The sequence below is a fragment of the Euprymna scolopes genome, chromosome 43 (genome assembly GCF_053919585.1).
Source record: "Euprymna scolopes isolate OS-2025 chromosome 43, ASM5391958v1, whole genome shotgun sequence".
In the NCBI taxonomy this organism is placed as follows: Eukaryota; Metazoa; Mollusca; class Cephalopoda; order Sepiida; family Sepiolidae; genus Euprymna; species Euprymna scolopes.
Window position 1 is genome coordinate 36,685,821 of NC_136524.1, and position 18,888 is coordinate 36,704,708.

Below are 18,888 nucleotides of genomic sequence, written 5' to 3' on the forward strand. Positions count from 1 at the left end.
TTTATTTTAGCTGTTTTTGTTATGCTGTTTTTTTTAAATTATGATTTTTGTGCCATCTCTTATCGATAATATTTCAAGTAAGTATAAAAAAAAAATCTTTGGAATAGCCAATCAAAATAACCAAAACAAAGAAAGTCTGGCATAAGGGAGCATCATGTACTTAGTTTGAAAATGGAGAGTGAATAACGAACAATAGCAAGAATAAAAAAACAAAAAAAAACTAAAGGTCGTTCGACAAAATAGTTATTTTATGAAAAAGACTAAGTGGGTGGCAATTGTAGCAGTAGTAGTAATAAAGGTATATTTTTCAAGGACACTCAAGATTAGTCTAAAGGGTTACCCAAACAGATCCGCATATGCAACTTTTCGTTAATCTTTAATGAAATAGGCAAAAAAATCGTTTTATTATGAAGATACTTAAACGAAACAAGAAAAAAGGATGAAACCTTAAATTAAGAATAACTTTTTTCTTCAATTTTTTTCACTGATTATGTATTTAAAAAAAAAAAAAAAAAAATTCCAGAATGTTTGGGTTTGGTTTATTGAGTGGGAACAAAGGAGGCAAAAGTAACACCTGGAACATCTACCTTATAAAAATGTGTCCATTACTATTCTATTCAGGGATGGGACTTCTCAAATTCAGAAAAGGCAAACATTTACTTTCTAAAATTTTATTACCTAGATAGAGGTTTACGTATTCACAAATTATTTTCACCTAGAACTCATAAAAACCTACATATATAAATAATGGATCGAGAACTGTCACTTTAACAAAAATAATTTTTTTTTTTTTTATGTAATGTTTAATAAATTTTAAACAAAAGAAAGGTTGAACGATTAATATTGTGCATACAGAGATAATAACAAACTAAATTTAAATAAAATGAGTGACATAAAGAGGAAAATTCTGCAGTCCAGTGGTTGGAAAGAGCATTGGAGGCAATTCAATTTTTAATAAGTGCAGTGGAATTACTAGTAAGTTTAGAGATGGACCAGTCTGTAAGAAGTTTAAGACGATATAACTATCTTTGTGTGACAAAGCTATTGAGGTTGTTCAGAAGTTTTTGCTACCTAGGTGATAACATTGGAACGCAGAGAGGAGCAGGTGCTAGTGTGATTGCAAGAATTAGGAATAGATGAAATCTGCCATTACTAACCAGCAGAGCGTTACCACTGTCCACCAAGTGAAGAGTCTTATCAAGCATGTGTACGCAATGTGATGTATGGGAGATAAAATCTGGCCAGTGAGGGTTGAGGACATGTGTTGCATGGAGAGAAATGTGAAATTGATATAATGTGAGTCTTAGAATGACTGAATATGATCTCTCATAAGAAGATTAAATCTAGATAGTATGGGGAGATGTGTGCAAAACATGATACTTTGATATTATGGCTATGTTGAAAGAATGAGTGAGAGTTCTTGAGCTAGTAGATGTAGAAGGTTCAGTTCCTGGAGGAAGATCAAGAAAAACATGGAAGTGGCACTAATGGACTTGATAGATAAAGGGACCAAGACCTTGCTAAAGATAGGTTAAAAGTGGGCCAATATGTCAGCATGTAAAATGGGCATTAAACAACATGAGGCCTTTCAGATTTTATCTATTTAAAACTAGCAAATACATGCCCCCCCCCCCCATTTATTTTTGCTAGCCTATGAGTGTTGAATGTACATATACTACATTGAACAATGGAGGAGGTAATGATAAAAGATAGCATTATGATGAATTAACAGTACCTCCTTCACCTTCCAAAAAAATTAAGAAAGCTTGGGAGGACGATGCCATAACAATAAAACAGATGTACATTCCCCTACCCGCCCCCCCCCCTCTCAAGAAAAAGGAAGAATACTATGACTACTAAAAGATATACTACATAGCCCCCACCCTCCAAAGAGGAGGTAATGCTAGACATTTCACACACTCCTTTAAAAACAAAAGAACTTTGGAGAGTGATTTAACAAAACATATCCCTTCCAAAAAAAAGGGGGGGGGGTAATACCTAGGAGTTTTGTATGGCAATAGAACAGATGCTATACCCCTTTCCCTATTCTTTTAACTCTTCTATGTTTTCTAGGTAACTATGCTAGTATTGTATAAGGAATTAATGCTCCGTGGTCAAAAGCTTGTGATCTTGGTTTTAACGATTAATTTGAAACATACTGTGCCACTATGAGGGATTCTTGGTTACAAAGCCATCTTGGCAACTCTTTTAAAGAATGCCTATAACTTCTGTAATTTTCTTTGTATTAAAAAACTATTAATTCTAAATACCTAGCTTTTTTTTTTTTTTTTTTTACTTTTGTCATAAGGAGCTTCAGGTAAAGTTATTTTCAGTAGAAATTTATTTCTAGTTTTATAATAACCTATATTTAATGGGACCTCTTGTAATATAATTTTACTTATGTGGAGAGGGAAAAAAAATTAATAACAAAAACTGGTACATAACTTCATTACTTGTGATTAAAATTTTGACTTTAATAATAAATTTATAACAATTTTTTAAAGTTAAATATAAAGTATTAAAAAACAAAAGATTTTAAATTATCTAGTGACCTCTAGCTTTATGTGAGGATATAACATTAATGAAAGTAAACTTGAGAAAAAAAGATGTCTATTTTGTTTGCAAGACAATCTCTTGCAACCACTGTATTAGTTCGCTTCCAAGAATTCACACAAGTTCTAATATTATTTTAATGATCATCAGTTTATCATGACACACTCTTTCGGGGATTGAAAAGCAAAACGGTATATTAAATCATAGCTCCCAGCAATGTTAATTATAAAATCCCTTAAAAAAAACATTCCAACCATCAGATCTTTTTTATTTTATTTTCTCCAGATTAATTTGCTAACCTAGTCATGTTAAGAAAAAAAAAAAATTATATATACACACATTGATAAAGACAATTAACAAAATAGTCATTCAATTGCTAACTGCGTATGTTAGATTTCATGATTCTAAAAAGAAACGTTTCTCCGATTTTAAGTTTACTCACTCTAAGACTTTAACCAAGTTTCACATCTTATTTATCAAACTAATTTTGTGGATCTTCTATTTAGGAGACACATTTTACTAATTTTATCTCTTTTTATTTGAATAAATTTCAATTTTGCATAGTTGTTTCGACTATTCAAAGAAGTTAATCAACTTCATGGGTGGTTATAAGATATCAAGAAAATTAATAAATATTGGCCATTTTTAATACGCATTAGATATTTAGAAAGCTTGTTTCCAATCACATAAATATTTTAAAAATTGAAGTAGAAAATACACAAAATTTTGCAAGTTGAATTGATTATGGTGTGAATTTGATAATGTTACATGATTATAGACAATTAGTTGGGAATGAGAGTAGCAGAAACTCATTATGAAAACGAGGGACTAATAAGACATTATTTGGAAGAAAAAAGCTTGTAGTCTGGTATATAATTGTTTATTAGCTGTTTTCACTTATGAGGTAGTTCATTCCTGCCTACAAATAACATTGGGTCATCAGAAGAGAATGCGCACTGTTTCAGGACCTCCCTCTATCTATTTTTCTAATGTCATTTATTTGTTTATTTTTGTTTGTGATACTTTTAAACAGATTCAATTATTTATATGAAAGAGCAGTTTTACCTTAATGCTAGTTGGGAATAATTTTCCTTTCATTAAAGTGATGCTTTCAGATGGGAAGCACAATTATATTTTAAAGATTTAATTATGCACCGATGTTTGTCGTTTACAAGCTATCAATGTAGCTGAACCTCACTAGGTTCAGCTACATTGATAAGTTGTAAACGACAAAACATCGGTGGATAATCAAATCTTTAAAATATAATTGTGCTAAAAGAGGGAAAAGTATTGCAAACAAAAATGACATCTATAAAAAATGCGGTACATATTCGCACTAGTGTGAGTTAACTGGTAGAGCTCTAGGGCCCTCGACTCTGGGATCCTGGTTTCGAATCATGCTGATGAATCAGATGACGAAACGTGTTAAAAAATTATCCACGCAAGCATGCACAAGCTTCTGCCTCTGAAAATAACATACATGCGAGTCAAAATGACTAATACGTACTCAGTACAAGGGTACTAGAATATCATTATACAAATAAGAAAAACAAATCTAATTTTGTAATGAAATAATTTTTTTACTGCGCAAATAAAGTTACTTCTAGGGAATAGGTATTAAGAGGATTTCAGTACTCAAGCAAGTATCGTGAAGAATCTAGAGTCAGTCCTGGAAAGGAGCAAAGCAGTTTACGATTTGAAAAACAAAATAAAAACTGTAAAAACACTAAACTTGTGCCCCCTCAACGTACATATCCCCAACAAACCTGCTTAGCAACAAAATCTCACTCATCCTTTCATTAAGTACCAGAAAGCTTTCTACTCTAATAGTTTCTTCTCTCGAACATGTAGACTTTGGAATTCCTTTCTGCTAACTGCTTCCCTGACTATACTGGTATGCAAAAATTTAAATCTAACATAAACCAACATCTTGTTAATCTTTCTTAGGCATGGTCCCAAACCTTACGTTCAAATGACAGTATGCTTTGTTAGGGGTGAACGTGAATTTAAAAAAAAAAAAAAAAAAAAAAAAGGAAAAGGAAAGGGTTAGTGTAAAAAAAAAAATTTTTTAAATTAAAAAAAAAAAAAATTTTACGGGTTAGAGCAGGTGCTTATTGTAATTGTAGGAGTGGATGGACTAAGTTCAGAGATCTGTTATTACTAACCAGCAGATTGTTACCAGTGTCAACCAAAGAAAGAACTCATCAAGCAATGCATATACAGTGTGATGTCTGGAACTTAAACCTGACAAGTAAGTTATGAGGACCTGCATTGCATAGAGAGAAATGATATGAGAATGATACAACATATATGTAATGTGTTAATGACAGATTTAGATCTGATGACCTCAGAGGAAGATTAAGAGAAATGTGTGCAGAACAAGACTCCATTAATTTGGTCACATTGAAAAAAAAGATGGATGAGTTGGGTTTGGGGGGGGGGGGGTGTTAGATGTAGACTAGATGAAGTGGCAGTCAGTTGGCAGAATAACACTAAGAAAAATGAGGCAAATGATAATGGATTGAAGAGAACAAAGCATAAAGATTTGGCTAAATTTGAAAATCACTTTCTACAAAAAAAGTATTCAGCATATGCCAGCATGTAAAATGTTCGTTAGGAACCTTTCCCCGTGAACCACATTCTACCAAATTGTTTTCCCAACAAAAATATTATACAAACTTGTTACCGAATGAAATATTTAATTCTGATGAACCTAAACCAAATATTCAAATGTTTTAAAAAAAAAATTAAAAAAAAAAAAAAAAATCTATTATAAAAATGACTCCAAAAATGAATAAATAAAAATTAAAGGAAGAAAATTATTGTCTGTTTATATGTAAGTCCATCTATGTATGTGTGTGTGTGTGTGTGTGTATAATTTTCAGAAAGTTGATAAAATCTCTAAGAAACAACATTAATAAACTTAAAATTTTAGAAAATAAACAGTTTGGCAACTACTTAAAGATTTTTATTAAAGGAAAAAAATTTCAATTAAAAAAAAAAATTCTTTTCTTTTTATAATTGAAATATATCTTAAATTTCGCATTGTAAAATATACATCAAAGAAGGAAGATATATTTTTCTTTAAGTAAAATATCAGTCTTCGTGTGTTTTTATTTTTTAACAATGTCTGTCTGAATATATATAATTATCACACTTTTCTTTTCGGCATGAAAGGACCAAGGTTGAAATGCTGTTAAAATTAAACAATCAAAACCAAATAAGCTTTTTTTTTTTTTTTTTCTAGTTGGGGATGGCTCATCCTACTGAATGCCAGATATTCCAATCAGATCTTTTTAAAGCTTCTGTCCCTTAAGTACAACTGTCATAATTCTGCTCAAGGAAGTCTTATTAAACTTTGCATCAGGATGAAAATAATTTGCTTCAGTTTAGAGTAATATTAACACCTGTGATATGTTTTTCTCATCAGTCACTAATCAAAGGTGCTGGCAGTTTCAATATTATTATTCCTAGTGTCATCGGCAGTTTTTGTCGTCGGAATTAGCCTATAAAAACTGTAGTCGTTTTTGTAGATCCTTATTGAAACTCCTTCATTTTTTGGCGGTTTATGATATTATGTACATGGTCATAAAACCGTTAGCAATAAGACAGAAACTACTAAGCTAATCAGGGAATGCATAAAACCCGGGAACATCACGATGGTTAGACAATACAGAACTCTGCAAATATGACAATGGTATATGTTCATTCATGTAATTCTGAGGCAGTACGTTCAGGACTGCAGAACACAATACGAAAGGAAATCGCTGGTACATCTCTGAGCAAAAACTGGTATGATTAAGCAGAGGCTCTAGTGTGAATGTATATCGTTGCAAGTTTGGTTTGTTCAACCGCAGCAGAGGGCGGTATTTACTTGTTGATTAATGTCACATAAACACGTGGGAATAGTAATTTATCCCTGTTCATCTTATCTTTTATGTTAAGCTCTCCCTATTTACTTGCCTCCCCACAAGGGCAAAGTTAGACATAAGGTCAATTTTTAATGTGGAGAAAATCCAACCCCTCACCTAAAAAAAAAAAGTCTCAGTCCAAATAAAGCTTACTCCTTTACTGACCGAGGACAGCGAAGATGAAGTGTAGTATCAGAAATTTTCTCTGTGGAGAAAAAAAAGATTCTTGAGTTGTTTTAAAATGAGAGCTAAAAATCTCTATGAAAGTAAAATAAACTCGAGTTGCGTTCATTCGTAACTTAAATGAAAATATGCAACCGCAGTTATTTAATCAAAGACAAGTTAAGTGAAAATGGACATTGTTAGCGATGCCATGTCTTATAGTATATATCTAAAATAAAATTAAATATGACATCTCTGATAGATTAAAACTAGTAAAAAGACCTATGCACAGGATTGTATTCACTAAGGGTGAGAACCAAGAACGTAGTGTTGATTGCTTTGTATGTGTGTGTGTGTGTGTGTGGGCGGGGGGTAAATAAAGTGAGACTCCCATTGAGGCCCACCTGGCATTTTCCAAGAATTATTGAGAACCTCTGTGCACTCTTGCTTAATTTTTTTTTTTTTTTTTTTTTTTTTTTTTTTTTTTTTTTTTTTTTTAATAATTTTCACCTTATAAATAAAATAAAGTACAGTGTTGTATTTCCATTTTTATCAATATCAAGTGCCAAGAAGACACCATGATATTGTCGTACTCTCTTTAATTAAAATCAAATACTCCTAATCCTTGTACTCCTTGTAATATAGCGTCCGGATATATATTTATGCTCATAGGAGTCTATCTCCAAAAACCGGAAAGGTGCTACAACTTTAGATAAAAAGATAAACAGTTTACTTCATGCAAGGTAATCCTTTATAATGTTAATGTTAAAATAATCAGTTCATTGGATTTTTGAGGTGGGGATTAATTTCCAAGAAATAAAGTTTGATTGCTCACCCTCACATAAACATTGATTACTCGAATGAGTTGCTGAGGCTGTCAAAGATGTAGATAATGTAAATAGTCTTAAAAATAACTTTGCCTGATTTTACATTTATGGCATCAAAAATTGATTGCATAGCAATATTGGGAGCTTTCTTATTTAAAACCTTTTTTATTATTTACTTTAAAAATCTTTCTATATTTACTCTCTAAAACTTTATTATTTAACCCCCTCCTTCTTTTGTTTATTTTAAAACCTTTTTTATTTAAAAATATTTTATTCTTTACTCTAAAAATTGTTTATTTAATGTGTAATTTTTTTAAAACTAAATTTTATTAAAAAAAAGACTTAGCTAATTTTTAAATCTGTACAAGATTATTAAATTTTTCTTTGAGATAATTTAAAATGTTTGCAAAGTAAAATGTTTTTAAATGAATAAAAGTTTTTTTGAAGTAAACAAAAGTTTTAAGTAAATAAAAAAAGCTTATCAAAGTAAATAATGAAAAAACCGTTTTAGTTGAAGACAATTGGGTAAAAGTTTTTTTTTATTCTCTTTGTTGACCCCCTTTTCAAATCCTGTTTTCCTGAGCTTTTTCCAGTTCCAATGCAAAAACATTTTCACGCATTCAAAAATTCTTTTTGTTTCAAATGTTTCATGTCTACATTTGATGGCAATAGTTCAGTTATAAGTAACTAACATTTAATGAAGTAAAACTTATTCATTATCCTATAATAAACACACTTTTAGAAGTTTGCAAGAGTTAAAATATTGGCTTTCCAAAGATTTTACTGATATAATTTTCTATTTATTACAGATAATGTACAATGTCAGTTTTTTCTTTTCACTGCATTATTTTAAAATGAAGTTAATATTAATTACTTGTGTATACTTTATTTTTTAGGTTTATGAATGTGATATTGACCATGAACCAATGCCAGTAAGTATATTTTTTATTTTTGTAACTTTTAGATCCCCATCCACCTCGCTAAGAAAAAAAACAACTTAGATTAATCATTTTATTCAAAACAATTTTATTTCAATTTTTGAGAAGCTTCTTTTCAGTTGTGCTCTTTACTTTTTTGTTCTTCTTTATTCATCTCTTACTTTCTCTCTCTCTCTCTCCTTTTCCCTTTCTCTTTTTCCTTTTCTCATCTCTCTCCTCCCTTTATTTTATTTCCCCCTTTTTTTTAACCTTCCCACTTTTCTCCTCTTTCTTCCATTTCTCCCTTTTTTATCACCTACTTATTTTACTCTGTTCACTCTCTACTATTCTCCTTCTTTGCTATCTTTTCCTCTTTCTTTTCTTTCCATTCTCCACCCTCACAAAAACACCTATAATTATAAATATGAAACTTGTTAACTTTAGAGGAGGTATTAATGATTCCTTCTGCTAGATGTGCCTTCTATGCAATTTGGTTGACTTATCAACTTGCTCTCCCCATAACTTGGCTAAAAACTATTCAAAAAAATTATTTAAGGCATCATTTTGTATAAATTATAAAGAAAAGATATAGCTGTAACTTAAAAATAAAAGAATACTTTAGCTGACTGACTTTTCATTCAGTGGCCCTGGCTTTTTGCCTTTTGACTTTTATTTAAAATCCTGTTTTCTTAGCTCTTTCTAGTTCTGATGCTAAAAACCTTTTCATACATTAAAAAAATCCCTTTCCGTTCAAGTTTTTGACTCCTGTATAGCAATGGCTTAGGTATTTAGAAATTTGCAAGAATGAATACCTCTTCAAAATTAAATAAATCGAAATATTAAATTTTTTTTTTTTTTTTTTTTTTTTTTTTTTTTTTTTTTACTAATGATTTTCTATTTATTACAAATGTTATACAAAATCAATTTTTTTTTTTTTTTCAGATGTGGGCTCCTCCAACACCTCCTCAAGATGACAATGATGTTTACATTGATAAGACAATGTTTTTCTTATATGAACCAACTGTCATGCCAGAAACACAGTTACCACCAGTTTATGTCAGGAAGGAACACAAGCGTCCTAAAATTGAAACTGTAACGAGTATGTATCAAGTTTATATATAACTAGCTTACTCGTATTCCGTTGTTGCCCTAGAAATGAAATTAACTTCAGAAATTAAACTATTAAATATTAACTATTAATAATAATAATCATAATAATAATAAAAACAATAAGACTAACAATATAATAGGTTACAGTGGCTGTAATGTTCCTTATTAATTTTTCCTAATTTTGTGGATTTTTTTTTTTGTTTTTTTTAATTTATTTTTCAAATAGTAATATTTTTTCTGATCTTTGTTGATGATTTTTTTTTATTTCTATTATATTTTCATTTTTATTTTTCTAATTGAAGATGAACAGTTTTAAGCTACACAAAAATAAACCCCACTAACCCTAAGTAATGTTGATAACTATTCCATTTCGCTTTGTTCAAATGGTCTTTTTGGAGCACTTGGACTTAGGGCTATTGTTTAGGTTAAAAAAATACTATTACTACTACTAATAATAATCATACTATGCCTTTCTAAACATTTCAGAGAAACTGAAATTTAGGGAGTATTTATTAATTGATGTCTAATGCCTAATGAAATTTCATAAAAATCAAAGGTATCAGAATTTTCATAAAGGGCTTGCATTCTCTTTGCTTAGTCTGCATAAAACTGAATTAAAATAGATATAGCACACATTACCTACCCTTATGTCTAGCAGCTGTTTCAAAATTAAAAATGATCCATTAATTGACTTTGAAATAAATCTTACATATAGAAATATATATTAATTTTATTTGTATTTTTTTCTTTCCTTTTGTACTATCTATCCATTAACATTATAAAAAAACAAAATGTTTTATTCCTCTTCTTCAGCACGAAAGCAGAAGCAGCGCAAAGAAGAACAGTTGAGAGTTCCTCGTTCATTGTTTGATCGACCAACAGCAGCCCTGCTAAAGATGCGTCGTGAGGCCAAACTCCAGAAACTAAAACATGGCTTGGTTAAGCCAATCCGTCCGATGCAGGTAGCATCTTCAAATAGGCAACCAGTTGAACCAGTGGAAGAACATCCAGAATGGTTGATTCATGAGGACTGGGCTTTGTTACAAGTAAGTATCTACAAAATAATCATGGTGTTATTTTGGACAATTTTTTTTGCTTGTTTCAATTTTTGAATGACTCCTTTCAGAATCAGGGGAGACAAATTATGTAACTTTATGCAAAAGCAAAATAAATACACTAAAGTAATACAATAACACAAAATAAAGTATTAATTATGTGAACATTTATTGAAATAAAATTAGGAAAAAAATAAGTGAAAGTTGTCATATGAAAATGTATGACTTAAAATTTAGTTTTGAGCAATCGTTATTGGAAAGTGTGAGACTTTTTTCTTTTCTTTTTTTTTCTTTTTTTTTTTTTTTTTTTTTTTTTTTTTTTTTTTTTTTTTTAGAAAGCAAAGTTTTTTAAAAAAATGGGCCAAAAACATTAATTCTTTGACGGAGTACCTCATCTTCTTCCATACTTTTATTATTTCCTGTTAGAATGCAAGCATTCCTTTCCTACTCTTTTTTTTTTTTTTTTTTGATTTTTTATTTTATTTTTCTTATTATTAAAAAAAAACTTTTAAAAAATATTTTTTACAGTCTGTCTTGTCACTTTTGGACCTAACATTGAACCTGACAGTATTATCACCGGCACGCATTGCCAACTGGGAATTAGTAGCTGATGTTGTCAATTGTTGTAGCAGAAATTACCGGTCACCTAAACAATGCAAAAACCGTTACGAAAACGTGATTATTCCACGTGAAGAAGGACGTCTTCTTTATGATATGAATCCACGGAAACAAAAGAAGACGAAAGGGATATATAAGGTATAAAAAAATTTTTTTATTTTTTTTATTTCTTCAAATAATGTTTCGTTTAAGACAAAGTTCTTAATTTGTCTTTTCTAAATACTTGGATTTGCTTTGAGAGAAATATTTTCATGAATGTTTATCATTACCTTTGAAAACTGAAACAGAATTTTATGAATAAGATTTTATTAAATGCATAAATTTTGATTCATCATTATAGCCTACTGGGAGGTTGAGGTTTTCTAGCCTAGTAAAGGGAAACTACTTTCTTTGTGGCAACATCTTATGTACTATTTCACTTCATATCTGAGATACAAAAATATTTAAACATGTTTTAAGTTTGAATCATCTCTATGATAATAATAACCATTTTAGGCTATCCGAAAAAAAAACAATACTGTGCGTGAGGTAATAAACAAACAAATTCCTTTCATAAATATCTAATAAATAGAATCCGTTCCATTTTTAGTACATTCAGTCGCATAATTTTATAGATAATTCCCCATACATTAAAAAGCAGAAATAAAGAAAACATCTGTACGATGTACATACCCATGAAAAAAATAAAAACGAGAACATATTCCAAAAATTATATAAATCTATTAATAGTTTATTTTTATAAAAAAAAATAATTTTGAAGCAATTAATGGTAATTTGTATGCATTATAACATAAATCTTGGAAGCTTGAATTATTGAGTTGTCTCCCTTTTGTTTCTTGCCTTTTTTTTTTTTTTAATCAAACTGATCAGTGGGGCAGTTACTGCAAGGACACTCATAAAATTTGATTCTCTTATATGGAAAAAAAAATCACTTACTCAGTTTACATGATTTTTGGAATATGATATTTTTGTTTTGTTACAAGTATGTATAACATACAGATTTTTTTTTTGATTTTTTTTTAATTTTCCTTTTTTTTTTTTTTTAATTTTCCTTTTTTTTTTTTTTAATTTTCCTTTTTTTTTTTTTTAATTTTCCTTTTTTTTTTTTTTAATTTTCCTTTTTTTTTTTTTAATTTTCCTTTTTTTTTTAATATGAGAATTCTGGACAAGAACCATATAAAGATTATAAAATTTTGTATCTATTAATATATATTCATTTATATTGTTTTAAATGTGATTTTTTTTTTTATGCTTATTTAATTTTTTTTATTTTTATTTTTAAAGACAAAGAATAATCGACCAATTAAAACTAGTCAACTATTTGGGCAGGATAGCTACTCGGCAGCCACAACTTTGTACACAAGTCGCTTTGAGACAATAAAAAGCCTCTCTGTCAAAAGACAGCCTCCCTTACGCCAAACAGGTAGTCAGGGACCAAAGAATCCAAAGCATATGTCTGTATTAACAGATAATGGCATTGAATATGAGCAACCATTAAACCCAATTGACGTAGCTGCTAACCGTGCAGAAAGGATACAACGAGAAAAGAAGCAAAATCAAGCTGCAACGGTAAGTTCAACATCTTCAGTTAAGTAAAGCGATTATTACGATTAATTATCAAGCTAGTATGCTGATACAGTTGAAAATTGCAAAATGTTTTTATTATTTTAATGCTTTTCTAGTTGTCAGCGTAATTAATTATTGGTTTTAATGTTTGTGTTACACACTAGCATGTATTGGATGGTTTTTAGTGATTGACTTCCAAACTAACCTCTTTTTTCCCCCAAGTTCATTCATAATCACTTCTCAAGTTCATTCATAATCACTTCTCAAGTTCATTCATAATCACTTCTTCCAAACGTTTTCCTTGGCCATCCTCTGCCAACTGATCTTGTTAGAGGTAATCGATAGTAACTAAATATCGATTATTACCTTAAAGGGCATGTTAAGATGAATATAGATTGCAGAGAGAAAAAACAAACAAACAAACAAACATGTGTCTCAAACTGTTAAAATCCAGAGTGATTCAGAACCTGGATGGCCCAGGGCCTGTAACTCCTGTGCCATTCAATTATCTCCCTTTTAACACAATGTTTACAAGAAGGACATTACAGTTATCTCAACATTTTAATCTAAGAGTTCTCATCCATTCTTTCGACATCTTACGTAAGCTGACCAGAAAATTCCGACAATAGCACGATCCCTATTTTGCATAAGTACTAGAAAATCTGTGAAAGAAACGGAAGAGATCTAAATTATACAAAGTCAATTTGTAACAATAAATGTGTGCATATCCCAAAATGCAAGAGAATAGAATTCCATCGATAGGCATTCTTTCACAGGTATCCCGAACTGATTACCTGTACGGACTATATGATTTGTCAATGTTATTGCTTCACTTAAACTTTGTAAAGAATTCACTTTGTTTATCATCAATCTCGATTATTACAATTTTTTTTTTTTTTTTTTTTTTTTTTTTAATTTATCATACAGCATGTGCCTGCAGACCAGCAGCTAACACCGGCTAGAACTTTGCAGCCTGGTCAGGTGCAGCTTCCGGTCACTCAGCAACAGCAACAGCAGCAACAGATACCTCAGGTTGTTGCAGCTAACCCTGCTCATGTATCAACTGTAGCAGCAGCCCAAGCGCAACAACTTCAATCAATTGGTCCTGTTTCTGGAACAGTCATGGTAAGACTTAACACTTATTACCTACATTACCAAACTTTATTTGATATCAAACCACACACCCATGAACCATAACCCATTTCCTGTCTAATATGTTTCTTTTTTTTAATTAATAAATTGCCTGGGTTTTTTTTTATTTTGTTTTGTTTTGTTTGCCTTTGAAATATTTTTAGTCTTTTACTTTTAGCATTAGTGCTTCTTTGTTATGAGCAAAGTTACCAATTTTTTTTTTTTTTTTTTTTAGGTGTGGAATATCAGTATTATGTGTAGTTTTGGCATTAGTGTGCATACTCTCCATATCCTCATTCTTTTAAGTCATTTCTTAACCTTTTTTTTTTCTTTTTGTACTTTTTGATACCAGCTTCACAATACTTGCTGTTTTTATTTTTACTATCTAACACATGTACGAACACTTCTCATAGGTTCACTTAAATTCTATATTTGTATCTCTTTCCCTCTCTCATACACGCACAAACACATACATTTCAATTAACATTAGTTCCATCAATACTTTTGATTTCACAAGTACACTACAAACTTGATCTGCAGGAATTTTTTTATGGTATTGATGGAAGATCTAATGTGTAATGTCAATTGAAAAAAAAATGTTCTTGCACAATTGAGCACTGGTTATTTATCTCGTAAAATTAAATTTTTATATATATATATAAAAGCAAACATGTAAGCAAAACGAGTTAAGTATTAGGTATTAATTTTAAAGCCATACTTACAGCAGTCTGAAAATCTGTGGTGTATTATGCTATGTAGGGTAAGCGAAGCTTTCAATGTTTTTGTTGAAGCAAGTAAGGAGGGAAGCCATATTGAATTTTAGTAAAATCATTCTGAAAGTGTTTGAAAATGTAATCTCTTATACTGAAACAATTCTGAGCAGTCAAAGTGTTGGAAGCCCCCAAAAAATGAAACGAAAGGGAACGTACATTATTTATATACTGAATAAGTATTGGATGACTGTTACAACTAAATGATAAAATGAAATAATTATGGGCACGTTCAATAATTGAATCCTATGAAATATTTGGTAATGTTGTAAGCTGGGATAGGAGGAGGACATTACAATGAATGAGGAAGTATCTTGCTACCACCTGCAAGTATGACTTGTTTGGGAGAGTGATTCTCCTCAGAATTATTGTAGGAATTTAGTATATTAAAATAAATTGATATCAATAACCAGAAAACAAACATTAGTGGTAGTGTGACCATATTAAGTGTATATATGGTGTTTGTGTTTTTATTGATATATTTTTTTTCTAGAGGGGGGAAAATTGTTCTTATTTCATAGAGATATAAAGTAAACAATATTTTAATTTTCAGTGACCAGGTTATTATTTATTTTTTTATTATTAAAATTTAGAATAAAAAAATTAAAAAAAAAAAAAAAAAAAAAAGTAATAAACATTTAACTACTAGTATATATCAGTCATGCAGCTCATTAGAAGACCAAAAATATTTCCCAAAAGAAAACTCTTGAGCTAAAGAATACACAAAACTTTTACATGCATTATACATGGAACCCAGTTCCTTACTGAGAGCAAGGATTTTTTTTCCATAGTTAGCCATATTGAATTTACTATACAGTCATGGAGGTCTACTAACAATGCAAAACAGATTTTCTAATATTAAATGTACTGTTAAGAAATTTTTTTAAATATCAAAAAGAATATCGTTAACTTTAAATAAGACAGAAATTATTTCAAACTCAAATACATGAAAATTGGGTACATAAACTATGACTAAATAAATGCTTAAAGTTTTTGCTTACTAACATCTAAATTTTATTTACGTGTTATTTTCTATCAATTTAATAATCAAAAGATTATTTAAGCCAACAAAACCTTTTTGTTTTTAATACATGTTTGAACGTCTGTATTTTCATGATTTTGTGACCCAGAACTTTTGGTTTTCAATAAACTTTATATACGTTTGTATTGTATGTCCATATTTCAAATGTTTTATGATATACTAAGCTTATTGTCTGCTGTGCAGACTGGATTGTTACAGAAAGCAGATGGCATAGGAGTGAGATCAAGTTTAAAAGCTGTCCCTATTTCGTGTACCAAAGGAAATCAGAGAAACATTCTCATCAACACTACAGGAGGCACCATATCTTCAAATTCCTTTGCCGCTATCAACAAGCATGTCTCTCAGGGCCACACAAATTCTCCCCAAGTCACTACAGTTGTGAGTTTCATACTTTTAACACAGATAATTGAAAATTCAAAAGATCTAATCTGATTGAGGACAAAAAAAAAAAAAAAAAATTTTTTTTTTTTTCAATTAGATAGATGACAAATGTTAAAATAAGTTTTTTTTTTTTTTGTTTTTTGTTTTTTTTTTTGTTCATGTATTGTTTGTATTAAGATCTCTTTTTTTTGTCAGTTAATTAAAAGAAATTGTTTATATTTCATGTTAATTTTTTGTTAGATGGAATTGGTTCAATGAGTTTTCTGTTGGATCAAATAAGATTTGAGGAACCCCATAATGAGCAACAACCAAAAGGTCACATTTTGTCAGAACATTGATTTAAAGGGGAGGGAGAAGGTTTTACAATTTGAAAAAGATATTTTAAGTATTGGATACATTACTACAAAATCTGTAAATCTGTTATACATATGTCTGGGAGTGTTCTTATATGGATTTTGTACCGGAATGTGTCTGAAAAGTATTGAAAAAAATCTGATTTAAGGAGAAAGTCTGATTTTCACCAAAGTTAACACTTATACAACCCCAAATCACAAATGCATTTGAGAAGTTTTATCATTGCACAAACAGAAAGGCTCAGCCTATAAAATAAACTCCCTAACTAGTATAGGCAATTAATGGATTTTATTAAAAGATGGGTGATTTCACAAATTTTAATGACAATAAAGGTATGGGAGGGTGGAATATTTATTGATCTTCATTCAATCCCGGACAACATGGGGTTTCCCTACTATTAAACAAAACTGGAAGTATTGGTATAAAGACAAAATGTTTCCTTTTTGTTGTTTTTCATTCTGAGATGCCTCAAATTTATTTTATTAGATCTATTATATTCACTTATGATGCACTCTTACCATTAAGAAACCTATGACCCATATCATCCTGGATGTGGAAAAGAAAAATAAGTTCAAATCAAATGAGTTTTTAACATTATGCGTAGATAACTAATTTTTTACTTAACCCTATTTTCAATTTAAAAAAAAAAAAGAAGTTATAAACACTTTGTTATAGGAAGTTTTATAATATATGTGAAACACCAAAATGAAAACTCACCCTGAAAAAAATATTTTCACAAATATGTCAAGAAAATGGCTAGTGAAGAAAGAACAAAAACTCAAGTTTCAAATCCCGTGTTTTAACTAAAAAAAAAATTATGAACGTGAGTTCTCGTTTTTTCCTACTAGGCGTGCTTTTGCCGCACTAGTTTTCATGTTTACATTGAAAATTTGTCCTAACTTTGTTTTTAATATTTTTTTAATTGAAAAATGGTTTAAGTAAAAAAAAAAAAAAAAATATGAAACGCCCCAAAATGCATCAGGAGGTGAAACCTCAATTTGCATATTTGGGGGAGAGAGGGGGTGGGGTAATCACTTAAACTATTTCTTTACATGTGTGCACAAAACAGCTTAATAATCTACAAAATAATCATAAATGTAAATCAAAAACCAATTTTGTTGTATTCATAAAATAAAATACGAATTTTGAATTTCTAATAAATAAAATAAATGAGCCCTTTAGATCATCTGTGGACACTGGTTGTGAATCCTTACTTGTAACTTATATGTAAACTATATTGTGAAGTTAGAGAAAGTTTTTAGCTCGATTGGTGAATCTGCTTATTAAGATTTATTGTTTTCATTTTAATCCTAAAGTCATCTATAGTTTTATTTATTACAAAAATTACCTGTACCCACCCGGTGTCGTCTGGGTGTTTTTTTTTTTTAACTTTCATTTTTGTTTTGATTTTTCATTAATTTTATTGTTTTAACCAAATTGGATAGGGGGAGGGGCTTAATTTGAAAGCTAAAGTTTATTATTATGATATTGTATAATTATTAAATTAATAATTGAACCAAATCATGAAAAAGAATTATGACTAATTGCTGTTGAGGTAATGTTTTAATATTAATTTATAAAGTTATTTAGATATAAGTAGTTTCCTAAAACTTTCAATTTGAGGATTTGCTAATAATTTTAAAGGCAGCTTTAAAAGATTCTTTATTTGAAAGTTTAAATGCTTCCAAATTCTTTTTAAATTTTGGCAGGATCACAAAGTAATTCACCCCCACCCTCATCTCCTCTCCTACAATATATCAGAAGTGCATTCTGGTAGATTCAATTTCATAATTTAAAAAAAAAATTTTTTAAATAGGATTAAAAAAAACTTAGCTTTAATATATTACATGATTGAATAGTTTAGTTCAATTAAAGTAAATAAAAATGTATATAAAAGATGCAAGAAACATAGGCACACAAAGTGCTCACACAATTTTATTAATATATAAATTGTGTTAATTCAATTTACTTGGCATTTGTTTTGTTAACTAATCTGAGTGCCCTCCCTTATCTTTTTTTTTATTATCAAGTTATTATTTCTGCATGGCTCACTTTGTTTCCCCTCATTCCTTAATATACCTTGTCTTGTAATTTGCCCATGATTTGTCTGTTATTATTTTTGTTTATATAAGTGTTGTTCATTTTCTAATGTTTCTAATTTCCTCTGTTTAAAAACACTTGATGTACAATCTGAAAACCATTCCGAATTTTAGTGCTTTTGTAACAGTACATTTTGTACGATTAAAATAAGTCTTTTTTTTTTTTTTTTTAATTTCTTTGGGCAAAACATGAAGCCACTTGATTTAAATACTACTACAAGGTCAAAAACTAACCAATGATAAGTCTTAGACGAATAGGGTTTTTAGTTCTCCCCCACTGCAAGAATTGTGACACTAGGCGGAAAATGGGATTGAGAATTCAGCGTCTCAGAGGAGGGGCAGTCTGACTTGCAAAAAAAAAAAGTGCCTGGGCAGCCCTGTTGGCATTCTCT

At 29.8% G+C, this 18,888-nt stretch overlaps 1 protein-coding gene across 2 annotated transcripts in view; it reads left to right on the forward strand.

Annotated features, from left to right (window-relative positions):
• Positions 1-18,888, forward strand: part of LOC145268292 (chromatin remodeling protein domino-like) — a 106,501-nt gene that overhangs the window by 75,284 nt on the left and 12,329 nt on the right. For both annotated transcript variants that reach the window (XM_080123699.1, XM_080123698.1), the window contains 7 exons: positions 8,350-8,385; positions 9,313-9,469; positions 10,294-10,526; positions 11,064-11,291; positions 12,438-12,722; positions 13,647-13,844; positions 15,846-16,040. In XM_080123699.1, the coding sequence (XP_079979825.1) occupies positions 8,350-8,385; positions 9,313-9,469; positions 10,294-10,526; positions 11,064-11,291; positions 12,438-12,722; positions 13,647-13,844; positions 15,846-16,040 (1,332 nt within the window). The remainder of the gene's footprint in view (positions 1-8,349; positions 8,386-9,312; positions 9,470-10,293; positions 10,527-11,063; positions 11,292-12,437; positions 12,723-13,646; positions 13,845-15,845; positions 16,041-18,888) is intronic.